We start from the raw sequence: 16,280 nt of genomic DNA, 5'->3' as shown, positions 1-16,280 counted from the left end.
CTAAGGGTCATATAATGAAGTTTGGAACCATATATGACCATTATATTTTTTTTTTTAAATGTCCGTCGTGTAGTTTGATATTATTTAATCAGTGCAAGTTGCAATCGGGTAAATTGACTGTTTAAAGGCATATTGGATGGTTTTATCCACCCAAATGGGCTTTCGAAGGGTATTAGAGACCATGGTAAACATCTCGGCAATTTTTATTTTCGGGCGAAAAGAAGGTCAAAAAATTCCAAAATTGAAGCCTATTATCCATGCTTTTTGAGAAATTTTGGAAGTTACAGGGCCCGGTGGCGAAAAGTGTTGAGATCTCAGGGGATACATCTTAGGGCAATATAATGACATTTGGAACCATATATGACTATTATATGATGTCATAAATGTCCGTGGTGTAGCTTGAGTTTATTTAATTAATGCAAGTAGTAATCGGGTAAATTGACTGTTTAAAGGCATATTGGATGTTTTTATCCACCCAGATGAGCTCTCGGAGGTATTAGGGATCATGATAAACATCTCGGCAATTTTTATTTCTGGGCGAAAATAGGTCAAAAAGTTCCAAAATTAAAGGCTATTATCCACTTTTTTTGAGGAATTTTGGAAGTTACGGGGCCCGGTGGCGAAAAGTGTTGAGATCCGAGGGGTATACATCTCAAGGTCATATAATGACGTTTATTGGAAACATATATGACCATTACATGTTGTGATAAATGTCTGTGGTGTAGCGTGATTTTATTTAATTAGTGCAAGTTGTTATCGGGTAAATTGATTGTTTCATGGCATATTGTATGGTTTTATCCACCCAAATGAGCTCCCGGAGGATATTAGGGACCATGGTAAACATCTCGGCAATTTTTATTTCAGGCGAAAAAAGGTCAAAAAATTCCAAAATTGAAGGCTGTTATCCACCCTTTTTGAGGAATTTTGGAAGTTACGGGGCTCGGTGGCGAAAAGTGTTGAGATTTTAGGGATTATATCTCAGGGTCATATAATGACGTTTGGAACTATATATGACCATTACATGTTGTCATAAATGTCCGTGGTGTAGCTTGATTTTATTTAATTAGTGCAGGGTTTAATCGGTCAAATTGACTGTTTAAAGGCATATTGGATACTTTCAAGGTGTAACCGTGTAAGTAACGAATATAGTGCAAAAAAAAAAATAAAGTATGGATCAAATAGTGCAAAAAAAATAGTGCAAATTGAACCTTTGCTGGACACGAACATAAGTTGCTGTACCATGACTACCATCATGGCAACCATAACTATTAGTAACAATTAGGGCAAAATATATTAAATTAAATTAAAATTATAGGCTTTAAAATTACACATAGCAAAGCAATGGCAAGGAATAAATGTTTGAAGCAAAACATGCATGCAAGTGGAAAATACAATGGAATTGTGGAATCACCAACAAGATCTGATGATGAAACAAACTAAATTCAAGCAAATTCATCTCCAAACATTTAACTACTCCATACTTCATAGAACTAGCAGAAATATCATTACATTTAGCAGGAGCAAAAATTAAACCTCTTAAACAAAAGTATGCAAGAGCAGCAGAACACATGAAATGCCTTCAGTTCTGCTGTTCTTTGTCTGCTACTCGACTCCAAAAATTGATATATGAATATCTGAAAGTATCATTTACAAAGTCAGAAATCAGCATAAATCTTTGCCTAGGCATTGTTCCTGCTCTATTGGCCCAAACACAGATATGCTATCAAAAACAATCTTTTTATCCCTTTCAAGCACTTGCTTCACTTCAGCAATCTTTTCAAGAAAATTATGTTCAATAGCGTTGGCCACGACTGTAACCTTGTTAATCTCCATAAGAACAGCCTCCAATTGCATTCTTTTACGCAATGCCAAAGCCTTCTCTACAAACGGAACCAACCAATCTATTTTCAGGTGCATCAGTTGAAGATCAGATAAGGTGGAACCCAGATAATGAGCATGATCCTCAGACAAAGTCTTTCCAGAGTTAGATTTGAGTATTATTACCATCTTTGCTAAAGACTCCAATGCTGTTGCTTTAGTATCGCAACTACGTATTGCACTCCCTTCAACAACATCCCCATGCTTCACCCAAATCTTTTCTAGAACAGGCAGAAAGTCAGACCGGACTTCTATGCCAGAGAGCTTCAACATTGAAGCATACTCCCAAGAATGCTGCACCAAAATTGTCATAGCTTAAGTGTCATGAATAGTGATGCAAGAAAGTTTACCACAGGCAACATAACATCTTAATTTCTAATCATACCTGCATTTTAGGAGCCTTAGAACCTGACAAAGCATTATTCTCTGGAGTCTCTGGTTCCAAAGCTAAGGAGGAAAATATTGCCCCAACAAAAATAAGTAAAAAAATATAAAACTACTTGTATTATTTAAATATGTATATCCTAATCGGAAGTAAGCTTTATCATGAATTCACAATGTCGAACAATAGATAACCTTTTTCATGTCTGTGTACTGTATCAGAAACAATTCGCTCCTCAAATGTAGAACTGCTAAGGAAATCAGGGGATTGGTTAACCGGAATCTGTTCCTCAACTTCATTTTTTACAATGGGAAATGCTATCTCAGGCCTGGTAGGAGAAGCTAGGCTACGGATATCCACTTGTTCATGTTCATCCTTCTTAGAATCCCTTGAAAACAATAGAAAATAAATCCAAGTGTCAACAATAATCCATTAGACCCCTCTACAAACTTTGGAATTGGCCAAATCATTAACCAAGTTGTCCAATATATTGATAGATTTATTGCAATACTAGAAAGTATGAATTGGTGTCATTTAATTAGTATAGGAGATGGTACTAACTAAATCCATCTCTGGTGACAACATCCTAAGGATTTTGCCGGAAATATCTAACCTATCTTCCATCGTCAAGACAACGAAAATTCTTGATAAAACTACCTTAGGTTTTAAATAATCCATTTTTAGAGATTCATGACCACTCTTCAATTTTTATAAACAAAAGTCTAAGCTGAGAGGATTAAGTTCATTACAACATCAATGACTCATAAGTTTCAAGCTACAAGTTGCATGCTATAGCGGAACAGCTTTCAAATTGATGAGTGATTATCAACTACCAAGAATCAACCTATGTTAAAAGCAACAAGGCGCGAACAAGCAATATAATAAAAGGACTAATTCAAGCCAAAAGACAGGGGTACCTGCCGGGTGTAGACGTATCTGGGGGAAGCCATGTTGGAGGTGGCCACAACATACAAGATATAGCCTCAAAGTTTGTCTTATGTATCTTTTTTACCACATCTTCTAAACAAGAAATGTAAATCCCAAAATTATCCGTCAACTCTACCCACTTGGATCGTAACGAGTTCAAACTTGAGCTCGAAACAATAAAATTCCCTTTATGCCATAAAACATTTTCAATCGAGAGGAGAAAGCAGCAATCAATACCCAAAAACATGATTCTATCTCCTAGAGTTTGCACAGCCTCCCATTTTTGTAGCACTAAATTCAACTTGTAAACCTTTAAGTCATCTTTAACAACTAACAAGAGTTCTTGACAAGATTCAACCAATTGAATCGCGCAGTTAGGAGCACAAACGAAGCAATCAACGACAGTATCAGTCACCTTGAATGTCAAATGATCAACAACATACAATTTTCCACCCCCAGCAACTGCATAAAATGTTCCCTTAAAGCATATTATATCCTTAAACCATAAAAATGAATTTATCCTTTCAAATTGCCAATTCCCACCATTTAATCTTAAACCAAACAAATTCCCTAAAGAGTATAAAACTACAGCAGTGAAATCAGTAGCAGTAGCATAAAATTGTTGAGCAGAATCTGAGTAAACAACAACTTTACAATCAGAAATTGACCCACTATCAGACCTAAAACAATATCCTTTACCAATCTCCGACACTCGAAAATCGGAAAGATTTAGGGTTTTAGGTAAATTCTTCGGAAAATTTGAAATGGGGTCCCTCGAAATTGGATAAAGAAGACGAATTTTACCAGGTTGCCTTTCTTCAACAGTTAAAATCCAACCTTTGGAATCATTATCAAGCTGACAATCAAGGCGTTTAACAAAAAACACAGAAATTGGAACAAGATCAATGTTATCGTAACCTTGCTTATTGAATGGAAGAGAAATTGGATTAGGGATTTGGCGAGGAAAAAAAGGGGTTAAGAAACTAGGGTTTCTGGGTAGAGGTAAAGAAGCACGCCAATTTTTGCATACTGATCGGAATCTGCTGATGTCAAGTCGGCTTTCAAGGCGATTTCCGATTCTCAATAATGTTTCCGGCGGAAGATCCGACCATCTTGTTGCAATTTTCCGGCGAACTCTGGTTTTTGCTCCTCTGTCCTCTTTTTTCATTTTCTTAGTCTCAAAATTTGGAGGGTTAGTTTTTGAATTTTGGTGAGGAAAAAGAGAAAAATTATGTCAATAACATTAGCCCAATTGAGTTTACTTTGATCGGGTGATATGGTTCCACGGGTCATGGGTCAGGTCGTCTAGGTTATACACTTAGACAAGATCGGATGGTCTAATTGACCTCGATTGACATAGCTCAATGGTTGAACTCTCGTATCACTTATCTTATTACCTTATACTAGATGAATTGTCAAGTTAATTCAAGTGATTTGTCGTCCAACCCTAAATTCAGGTCGTCTCAACTAGCTTAGAGCTAATCAAAGAAAAAAAAAATATATTTAAAATCAACTTAAGTTTGTCCAGAGCTAAACATACTTGTATGAGTATAAAGTTAATAACTCATCGTTCCATCCACTTGACCAGGAATGACTTAACTTAATGCAAGATATTATAATGTCAAAGATACTACATTTTTCAATTGAGGAATGGAATGTATTTCACAATATTAAACAATAATTTTAAACAACATTCCAAAGCGACGCATAATAAACTCATTTCACTCCTATTGCGATGGAATGGGCATGAATATGAACTTTAAGAAATATTTAATGTTTGAAAACTTAGGTGTTTGAAAAAAATTGTGGCTATCTAAAACTACTCTTTTTTTTTATTTATTTATTTTTTATTTTTTTTACAGGGCTATCTAAAACTTTGACTAATCTAAAACGACATTACTAACACAATTTAATAAATCAAAGTTTAAGTTAGGTTGACTTTAAATCAATGTGTCCTACTTTTTTTTATTTTTTTTTATTATTACAGTAAGATACAAGGGTGCCCCTCCTATCATCCGAGGGGTAGAGGTGAGGATTGAACCTTGATCACACTAGGGGAGTGGAGATACTAACCAATATCATCCCTCCACTCTTTGATCCTCATTTTTTTTTAAAGGAGATTAAAGAGTGCAAATTGACCAAATTTATTAAAACTTGTTTCCTACCTATAATTAAACAAAAAATGTTTCTTACAAAAATACACTGAATGTTCAAAATGTAGTTATACAATCAATATATACCTATACTAAAGGCGAAACTAGAAATGACACTTGTCATAAAGTGGTTAAAAATTTTCCCTCCAAAAGGTTTTTTTTTTTTTTTTTTTTTTTTAGCTTCTTAGAGAAGTATTTAATTTAATACTTACTTTTTTATTTGGCAAGTATATTCATTTTTACACATTCAACAAAGATTTATATATTTAATTATTTTATGATGGGAACAGAGTCATATAATACAATAATGTAATATTATCTACGAAGTATAACTTTGTAATGTAATCCATAATGGTTATTTTTATTAGTCGTGCACTCGTGCATGCATTTCTTCCTCTGTTTTCTTTAAAGATTCAAAAACATTGTAATTACAAAACTTTCATCCTATTTTGCAATTTGATATTATTTTTTATAGTAAAATAATTGTATTAAACTAATGATAAATATTGAAATTACCGTGCATGGCACGGGATTTAACCTAGTAATTTTATAGGAGTGAATTGTTTTGTAATACTAGGCACTAGTGGTTGTGACTGGGAAATAGGACTTCTAAGTCTTAACATTCATAATTGTTGACTTGTTGTGGACTTGTGGTTGATTCACCCTTGACTGGTTGGGCAAAGCAGCGCAAGCCTTAAGTAAGGAAAGTAATGGCCCATTAAAAATTTATGTGTCCCTAAAAATCCAATAGCTAATTGATTTATAAATGATAGGGAGTTAGAAAGATTGGTATATTTTGTTGACTCATAGTCCAAAATTGTTGTAGATTTCTAGTAACGAGTCAAGAAATCCAAAGCTAGCCTCCTTAATTATGAAAAATGTGAATGATCGTTGGAGCTAATCTTGATCAACTTTAGGGTGGCTTCGTGAGGCGGTGAGGGTGTGAGGCTAGGCCCCAACACTACTCAAACAAGTAAACTACACCATAAGGCAGAAGCATTATTTATTGCAGTTGGCAGTGACTGAAGCAGTCATTCCATTTTTCCTTATCGTGTTTGCACTGAATAAAAAATATCTATAACATAACTTGCACCAAAGCCCCCATTAATTTGGACCAATGCAACAGGAATAAGCACTCTTTGGCGTTAATCGAAATTCAGGGCTACATAAAAGTTTAATTAATTCACCATGAGCAAATGGATTAAAAACCCAACAGTTTAACAACTGTACAGAAGCATCACCGCAGCTGCTTCTACTACATGTCTACAAAATATCACATGCATCATATGGAATTACAATCCACAAAGCAATTAGCAGTAATCAGCACAGTCCCTCCCCAAGGCATTCCTCTGGGTCTATTGGCCCAGATATCGGCATGCTATCAGAAACAAGCTTTATGTTCTCATCGAGTTCTTGCTCTACTTCAGAAATATGTTCAAAAAACTTAAGCTTCATCTCTTCAACCCGGGCTTTGGCCTTGCTGAGCTCTAACATAATGGTCTCCAAATGCTTTTGCTTTTGTAGTAATAAAGCCTTTTCAACAAAGGGAACCAACCAATCCACTTTTAGTTGCATGAATTGCAAATCAGACATGGTTGAAGCCAGATAATTAGCTTGGTCGTCAGTTAAAGATCCCATGTTGTTAGTTTGGAGAATTACAATCATTTTTGCCAGAGATTCCAATGCTGCTGCTTTAATGTCACAACTTCGTATTGTACTCCCTTCAACATCCTCATACTTCTCCCAAACCCTTTGCAATATAGGCAGGAGATCAGGCTGGATATCTACACCTTGAAACTTCACCATTGTAGCCACTTTTTCACAAGGCTGCACAAAACTATGTCAATCACCATGCCCATGGAGTAAGGAGATCATAGTAATCAAGCAGAAATGCAAACAAACATCCAATTTACCTGAGCTACAGAATCCTCAGAAATTTTCAGAATAACAGCATCCCCAGGGTTCTCTGGTTCCAAATTTAGGCAAAAGCAGTTACTTAAAAGCACATCATATGTACATACAGCACATAATCATGTAAATAAACAAAAGATGAAAGGTCAACTAGTCAATAGACATAAATCAATTAGGGATCAAGTTTCAGAAAAGATATAAAATAAACTAATAAACAAAGGTATCATGAACCATCTTTTCCAAGTCGAGCTGTGACTGGATGGATTAGGAGGGATTACCATGGATACAGATCTCACACCAATATAAGGGTGGCCAAGAGGCAAAATCACTGCAGCTTAATCTTTGGATGCAAAATGTACTTACCCACAGCAGGCTCGGAGGGATCAAGGGATGATATCACCACAGGTTGCTGAATAGATATTGAACCCACATCACAATTACAGGGGTTTAAGGGTGAAACTACAACAGCTTGCTCCCAAGCTTCCAAAATTTTAAAGGAAATCGATGCTTCCTTGGCTCTATGAGAACAATGTTGGATGGAAACATATGGCTGCACCTCTACATCCTCAGAATCCCTTTTAAACCCAACAGCATAAGTTAAGAAGTGATATCACTCTTCAATTCATTTTAACCATAATTTGAAACTAGCTCAACCAATGAACAAAAATTACCTTGGTTCATGCAATCTAATAATAAAGAGCTAGGTGATCTATTAAGAACTCGTCTGAATTTTATCTGAAGCAAATACGGTCATAATGAACACATTAAAACAACACTGGAAATTAATTGATGTTCCAAAAGAACTATATAACCCTCTAACTGTGATGTATTAGTAAAATGAGGCCCTGATATCCAGTAATTCAGAGTAAATTCTAGCAAATGTCTCCAATGGTTTAATTTAGCTAGCTATCGTACAAAGAGATGGCTTATTGGATAAGCCAGTTTTGGTAGCAACTAGCAACACAAGTTACTCATAGTCAATATATATCTTATACAAAACTATCACAAGCAGTAGTTGATTGTTACAATAAGAGACCACACAGTCCTATACACAAAATATGAATAGACGATATATATCTTATACAAAACTATCACAAGCAGTAGTTGATTTTTACAATAAGAGACCACACAGTGCTCCTATACACAAAATATGAATAGAAATATAATATAACACTTCAAGTTAATTTGTAGAGAAGACTTGCATGTTTCAGTATACAGATATCAATGAATTTATTCTACACTTTGATTGCAGTTTTCCTAAATTTTTACATTGATAAAGTTGTTAGTCTTATTACTCTTCAAGGCAGGGAATACTTAGGTAATGGCATGCGTCTATTCAATTCCTACTTAGCTTATGTGTTCAGGCCTGAGAGAATAGTCCTTCGGTAATGGCACAAATCTCTTTGTTTGCAAATATTGCCAGCTTATTAGAAAGTATAAGCATTAAAAAAGTTGGAAGTTGTTCACTTTATCTCAACAATAAAAAGACATTAAATACGTTTCCCCCCTCATATATCATTCCTCGTACAAGTAGCTCCTAAATTCCATTAGTTCACAAATATTAATAGCCTCAACTACTCAGATTTGATTAATAATCAGGAGGGAATAGGGAGTTGTGCAAAAACTAGGCAAAAAAATTCTACAGCAGAAGAATTGGGATTCCAAATTTCATATTTTAGGCTAGCTATACCAAATATTGCTCTATATCTACCTTCAGTGCTAATGATAAATTTATTTTTTGTATATCTATATATATACAGAAAGTCGTAGTACATGACTAATTGTGTAAATGGAGCAATGGAGAGTAAAAATTACCAGGCATAGAACCATGTTGGGGGAGGCCACAACAAACGAGTTATGGACTGGTAAGACAATTTGGATGCTTTAAGTTGTGAATCATTTTTACCACCATGATCTAAGCAGAAAATGTAAATCCAATGATTTTCAGTCATTACTATATACTCAGCTGATCTGAAGAAAAATACAGAGCTGAACACAACAAAATCCCCTTTAGACTGGAAAATATCTTGAGTGGACACAAGAAAGCATAAATCAGTATCCAGAAACATAATCTTATCTCCCAGAGTTTCCACTGCCTCCCATTTGTGTTGAATATCATTGAACTTATAAACTCTAGATTTATTTTTGACAACTAAAAGGAGTCCTTGACATGATTCCACCAACTGAATAGCGCAGAAATCTTCACAAATCAGATCAGCAACAATATCAGTCAACTTCAATGACACATGATCTATGGCACATAGTTTCCCCCCACCACCAACAGCATAAAAACTTCCCTTAAAGCATATAACATCTTTACACCAGGAACCTTCAGATTCCCTTACTATTTCACGCACTTCTTCCAAAATATTATTTCTGATACTCAAAGCAACCAAAAATCCACCAGAGTACAGAACTAAAGCTGTGAAATCCTCGAAGTTAGGTGAAATGGGAGCAGAATTTGGGCACAAAACAACTTTGCGTTCATATGTGGAGCCACTACAAGCACAAAATCGATACCCTCTACTAATTTCAGAGACCCGAAATTTCAAAAGATTAAGAGATTTACAGAAATTCGGAGACAAATTTAAGATGGAATCCCCTGAAAGAGGATACAGAAGTAGGAGCTTACCAGGTTGCCTTTCTTCCACTTTCAAAATCCAACCATTTAGATTAGAGTTCAACTCAAGGGGTTGCACAAGAATTACTGAAACTGCTACCAGATGGAGACTCTTTTCGTTGAAGGGGAGTAGCTTAGCATCAAAGATGGGGATTTTTTGAGGCAAGAAATTGATCAAAAGGTTAGGATTTTCAGGGAGGGGTAAAGAAGAGCGCCATTTCCTACATACTGACCGGAACTTGCAGATCTCAATTCGACTCTTGAGGCATTTTCCTATGGCTGATAGAACTTCTAATGAAAGGTTTTCCCAACCCAGTGTTCGGATCCGGCATCGATCAGGTTCCTCTCCTCCCTCTCTGACACTCACCTTTCTTGTCTCTCTTCTCAAATACTGCAAATGGAAAGATTTTCCCATGCTGATAATGCCAGGTTCCGAAATTGACTCTGTAAGTGTACATTAAGACGTCATTGATCAATGATCATCCCAAAATTAAAGGTCATGCATCTCTCTCTTTCTCTTATACATCATTTCTACATACCATTTCCAAAATCTCTATGCAACCTTGCCCTAACTCTATAAGTGATACCCCTATATAAAAAGTGTATAAGATCACATTCCCTCCGTTGAACTATAATAATTTACATTTGGTTAAATCCTATAAGAAAAGTTCACTCAAATCCTCAATGATTTACAGGTATAAGATTCTTGAGAACAAGCAACTAATTATGAAACTATGATCAAATTCTTACAAAAAGTAAAGACTTTATAATATCGGAAAATAGAATTGTAGCCTATTGAAATGGGACAAAGAAAGTAGGAAAATGGTTATGTGTTCATCTTACTCTTCTTAGGGTTTCAAAAATCAAGCAGCTTTTAGCATCAAACAACGGCCAAACACTAGAATTATGAACCTAATCAACAAAATTTACCGTACTTTCTCCCTTAATTGAGCTATTTCATAGTAAAGGAGTGCAAATATAAGATAGAATAGCATGCAATTTCGAAATAAAAAATTGCTAAAGCTAAAATCAATACAAGAGCAACAATATCAAAGAACCCTAAAATTATGAACGCAATCATCAAAATTGATTAAACCATTTAAGTTAAAATTACAAAAGGAAGAATGGCGTAATGCAAACCTTATCTTTGCGGTGAAGAGAGATACTCCGCGACAACAGTCAAAGCTACCGGAAGTTAGTGGCGTCGCCGCCGTCAAAGATACCGGCAAATCGGTGGCGCAACGGCGATTATGCGGTGGGAGAAGCTTTTGTCGACAGGAGAATGGATTCAGCAGGAAATATGAGGGGAACGACAGAGAAATGAAGAATTTATACTAGTACTTGAGATTTTTTGCATTTCCTTTTATCTTTGGGTTTTATTTACTACTTCGTACGAATTACTCGTACACTGTAACCCTAATTTTTTTTGACAAGGAAAAAGAAAAATAAAATTACGGGTACTCATTATAACTCTAAATAATCATCTCTTCAAAAAAAAAAAAAAAAAAAAAAAAAAATCATACTCCGTATAAAATCTGTACTTCGTTAAAAAAAATAAAATATATTATAATATTTTCACTTCAGTATAATAGAATCTTATAGCTGTTATCATCAAATCAAAATATGATAAAAATTTAAGGAAACTATCCTATAATCCTAATAGTGTTCAATTAAATAATATTTTTCCAAATATACAAAATCTTCCTAAATCTTCACCATTGGTTCAACAAAAAATTATCAATAAAAACTACATGGAAAAAATATATCACTGCCATCTATTTCCTCTATATAATCAATCATCAACTATTCACTTTCTTCTCTGTTCACTCCATCTCTTCGTTAAAAAAAAAACAAAAACAGAGTGTCATTAATTAAGAAACTTGAGTGATTTTTTGAGAAAATTAGCAGTAATGGAGATTGTAAGCAAGAAAGATTTCGAAGGTCTGAGCAACATCAACAATCTTTCTCCTTTCGAAATGCTACTTCTTGTTGCCGAAAAAGCTTCCGAAAAAGAGAAGAAAGTAGTCAATAATCCTAAAGTTGAAGAACACCATATTAATATTCCAATGCAAGAAAAACGTGTTCTCCCTTTTGATCTCAACTTACCTCCTTCAACTTCCAAACAACAACGTACTACCCCTTCTAAACGCCGTGGTTCTCCCATCGATGCCTACATTCCTTCGACTTCTAAACGCCGTGGTTCTGCTAAACGCCGTCGTTATGAGATTATTAACGTTGACCGTCGTCGAACTCCATCACCGCCACTGCCACCACCACCAGCTAGTCCTCCGGAAATGTTCTTGCAAAGGATACAAGAACTTGGCGGGTCAAACCCGAAGTTGGTGATATCAAAAACAATAAGCAAATCCGACACAAATTTTAGCGCGAGTCGTTTGTTAATGCCCATGGGTCAATGTGATGTACAGTTTGATAATTGGATAGATGTTCCTGTGATGGTGATAGAACCCGATCTTAGTGTTTGTACGCTTACTTTCACTACGTGGGCAACACTAAAAAGTTATTCATTAAAAACTGGATGGAATGAAGTATTGATGAGGAATCCTGATATTCGGCCTGATAATATCATGCATGTTTGGAGATTTCAACTTCCGCCTTCGGTCGAATCATAGATGTGGTTTTGCTCTCGTCAACATCCGATAAACAAGTATCCAAAGTATAAGCTGTTAATTGACTGTTTTTTTAGCAGTCTTTTCTTTATTATAATTATTGTTGGATTTTTTTTTGTAATTCAAGAATTATTGTTGGATTATGGTAAATTCTGAAACTCAAGAGGAAGAAGCTAAGAAAAACAAATTAGACCGCAGTTGACTGTGTACATGCTATTTACGGACTTCACAGGTCCAAGTCTTAGAATGTTGTTAAAAAAAATCTCAGTAGGCTACAACTAATTGCCAAGTAATTTGTCGTTCAAGAGTCATTTAACAGTATTTTTTTGTTTTTTTTTTCGATTGCTGTGAGCACAGATTACTACAAATATAATTTTAATTTCATAATGCATTCTCGCAGTAATTTCAATAGATTTAAAATCATGCATTAGAAAAAAATAATGAAATAAAACAAATCAGAAGATGATGAAGTCATAAAACCACATTACATTCAAGCTCATACATTGATCAAACTACAAGTAACCCATTCTATTGTTTCAAGAGTTTTACAGTATAATTTAAATTGGAGACAATCCAAACAGTTGCGCTATAATGTGTTGCTCATAAGCAACTTCTAATATTCCAACTGATCAGAATAACACGAAAGCCACGAGTAGACATTAAGATCAGGGTATCATACTTACAAAATAAAGAAAGTAAATGTTCATGCCAAGGATCCAGGGTATGTGGATAAATACCAAAAAATTGTGTTGATTTTGTTTGAACCATTTTTGGTGGGTAGGGAAATACCCTTTGAAACAAGGTTTCTAAGAATAATGGCAATGACGCTGCTAGTGAGGCAATAATATTATTGTTATTTTATCTGATCCACAATATGAGGAAATGAATTACTAAAACTAAGACACCAAATTTGATGATTTAACTGCTCTATCCCTAACAAATTACCAAGGAAAAAGAAAAAAATTACTCATTCAGTTTTGATCACCCGAAAGAAAATTTAGTTGATACCTGAGTTAGAGCTGGCATAGAAGGCTTCAAAGCTGCATCATAAACCCACTCCTTATTTTTAGCTGTTTCAAGGGCATGTTTTAATGAATCAAAATCTGCAAGGTTCTTCTCCATTTCTGATTTTAAAACTTCCAGTCTCGAAAGCTCATTCAAAATATCTGATCTTCCCCACAAAAGCATGATATACGATTTTGACCCCTGCCTCCATACCAATATGACATGAACCCTCCCCACAAAAGCAGGCATTCTCTGCTATTTCTCAAACAATTCCCTGCATACCAATTGGGTAAAAGTTAAAAGATTCACTTCTTAGGGATTTCATCTCATTGACTACTACTTTCTAGTGTAGCAATTTACCAAAAAGGGCAAAAACAGGCATACATAAAAGTAACAATTTCCTCATTACTCCAGCATTCAAGATTACAGAAAAAGTCACCAATAAGTTAACATATCCCTCTCCTAAATGTTTCAAAAATAAAACTTAAGCTAAGATCAACAGAGTCCAAACTAGGACCATCAGATTACAAAAACAGATTTCATGTCTTTCTTTACTTCATCCAGTTTGAATAATTCAGCAAGAACCATCAGTTTCATTCCTCAGCTAGTGTTTAGGCCTAATCAAATTCCTTCAGAGAGCTCTTATGAACAACCAAAGCCTTTTCAACAAACGGTACCAACCACCAATTCAAAATGCATGTTTTAAAAGTCAGAAAATGTAGAGCTCAAGAACTCAGCTTTGGATTCATTCAACAATTGTCCTGAGCCACTTTGGAGGATAATCACTACTGTTGCTATTGACTCTAAGGCCCTAACTATCATGTCATTACTGCCAATTGTACTCCCTTGACGTAGAAAAACCAGACAAAAGGTAGGAAGCTTCACCATAGCTCATGTTGATAAGATCACGTTTGTACTGCAAGGAGCAAAATAAAGAGACATTGATACTATCAAAAGATTAAATGCAGCCAAAATTTACATCAAGAAAAAAAAGACGCCAAAGTAATTCACAATTTTAAAGAGCCCTCCGCCCCCCTCCCCCCCCCAAAAAAAAAAAAATATCCTAAGAGGAAAAAAACAATCCAAGCCCAAGATTTATCTGTACTTCTGCTAAAGTACTCTCTTCAAAAATTGAAAAGGGAATACAAAAGTGAATAATTATAAATTTATAATGAAGACTTATTTATCCATCACTGAGTAAGCTAGAAAAGAAACATGAAAATTTATCGATTTATTTCTTATAAAAATATGCAGAGCACAAGCTAATTAACCCCCTTTTCAAAATTGGAAACTAAATTAGACAAACGGTAGAAGCATGAGAATTTTGAGCCATACCCCATACCTATATTCTCAAAGCATGGAAATCCCCAAGAGCTGTATGCAAATATATTCACCGTAGCATTTGGTCTGGAGCAAGAAACAGAGATTCAATACAAGAATAACATACAAGCAATAAACAACACCTGATATATAAATCATAAAAAGGATTACCTTGTTTGTTACTATTTCCAGCATCAGTAAAAGGGGCAACAGTCAAAGACGTGAGCAATTCTCCCTTGATGTCGTCAGTTGAAACATCTAGGACCCAGGAATCCGATCCTTCATTCTCCTCATGATCCCTACTTAAACAGAAAGCAAATTGAGGACTCAATCCCTCCCATATAACTGATTAGTGTTTTTCCAATTACAAAATAAAAAGCAGTAAGCAGAGCATCATTATTGTTCGGAGAATGTGCATAGGATCACAATGTCACTTAACAAGAGTGTTCAATCAAAGGAACAAAACATAATAATCAAATCAAACATGGCACGCATATGGAGGCTGGAAGAAGAGTATAGAAGATTTAGAATGTCTTATCAACTGGTCCCGGTCTATCCCTTAGGGATATGAGGGTAGAAAGTATTAGTAAGGAGGACAAAAGACAAAAGTATAATCTGAAAATTTGAAATTGAGTGCCCTGCTGGCTGCCAGTGCCATGAAAAAAGGTACACTTTTCTTTGATATATGAACTCTACTATGTACAAAGTACAAATTTAAAACTATGACATCCTTATAAATTGTATTGTTTGTTAGTATTCTTAGAAATGAATGTAATCCACCAAGTACCTATGCCTATAACCAACCAAAAGCTGAGTACGTGCCCCTCTTTAATACTTAAACACTACTGAGTATTGACTACCCTAAAATACTAAAAGCTTTTTCCTCCTACTGTGTCTAGCTCTTTTCCACCTATCCCCCTCAAACTCCTGATATAAGCACCAGACACATTTGGATCAAGGTCTGAAACAGAACACCCAGTAGACACACCATGAGGTACTACAACAATTTGTAGCACCAATTAACTCTGAGATCAATGTCAAAGCTAAAGGCAACCACAATAGCATAGCATATTCAAACAGCAGTATCAAACTACTTGTATCTATAAGCACATTGGCATCAATCAAATACTTATACATCAGCAGCACAAGTGCAGATTAGTGTAGTATGCTCAGAATGAAAGGTTTAGATCAAGGTAATAGACAAGTAAAATACATAATGCTATGATCTTTTATAGCATGTAAGCAAACAGCAAGAAAATCATATTGACATTGAGAATCATCATTTAAGGAAAAGTTACCCGCTTGAAGTGTACAAATCTGGCAAGAACCAGGTAGGGGGTGGCCATAGCGCTCCAGCAATGGTACCACAAACTGATTCGATCCTATCTCTATCCTCCATTCTAAAATAGAAAACACCAATTGGAAGATTTACACTTGCTTCTTTAAACAGCTGGATA

General features: G+C 35.2%; 2 protein-coding genes across 2 annotated transcripts; both read right to left on the bottom strand.

Annotated features, from left to right (window-relative positions):
* Positions 1-1,409: 1,409 nt before the first annotated feature.
* Positions 1,410-3,452, bottom strand: LOC145599449 (uncharacterized). The gene is made up of 4 exons (XM_081655832.1): positions 3,178-3,452; positions 2,455-2,648; positions 2,264-2,325; positions 1,410-2,172 (listed from the first exon to the last, which is right to left on the bottom strand). The coding sequence occupies exons 1-4, from the start codon at positions 3,432-3,434 to the stop codon at positions 1,663-1,665; spliced, it is 1,023 nt and encodes a 340-aa protein (XP_081511958.1). The 5' UTR covers positions 3,435-3,452; the 3' UTR covers positions 1,410-1,662.
* LOC145597203 (F-box protein SKIP23-like) lies at positions 3,439-4,355 on the bottom strand. Its single transcript, XM_081653357.1, has 2 exons — positions 3,523-4,355; positions 3,439-3,478 (listed from the first exon to the last, which is right to left on the bottom strand). Exons 1-2 carry the CDS (start codon positions 4,353-4,355, stop codon positions 3,439-3,441), a joined length of 873 nt encoding a protein of 290 aa, XP_081509483.1.
* Between the last annotated feature and the right edge of the window lie 11,925 nt (positions 4,356-16,280).

This window comes from Chenopodium album, chromosome 20, assembly GCF_948465745.1.
Source record: "Chenopodium album chromosome 20, dcCheAlbu1.1, whole genome shotgun sequence".
Taxonomy (NCBI): Eukaryota; Viridiplantae; Streptophyta; class Magnoliopsida; order Caryophyllales; family Amaranthaceae; genus Chenopodium; species Chenopodium album.
Note: the sequence above shows the minus strand (reverse complement) of the source record. Positions and strands in the feature narration are given on the sequence as shown.

What these genes read in the sequence shown, in the direction of transcription:
- LOC145599449 (XM_081655832.1), bottom strand. Translation starts at nt 3,434, where the DNA reads ATGTTTTTGGGTATTGATTGCTGCTTTCTCCTCTCGATTGAAAATGTT. An exon ending in GATACGTCTACACCCGGCAG is followed by an intron (nt 2,649 to 3,177) that starts GTACCCCTGTCT and finishes ATTGTTTTCAAG; the next exon opens with GGATTCTAAGAAGGATGAAC. An exon ending in CTAAGGCTCCTAAAATGCAG is followed by an intron (nt 2,173 to 2,263) that starts GTATGATTAGAA and finishes ATTTTGGTGCAG; the next exon opens with CATTCTTGGGAGTATGCTTC.
- LOC145597203 (XM_081653357.1), bottom strand. Translation starts at nt 4,355, where the DNA reads ATGAAAAAAGAGGACAGAGGAGCAAAAACCAGAGTTCGCCGGAAAATT. An exon ending in GAATCTTGTCAAGAACTCTT is followed by an intron (nt 3,479 to 3,522) that starts GTTAGTTGTTAA and finishes AGTTGAATTTAG; the next exon opens with TGCTACAAAAATGGGAGGCT.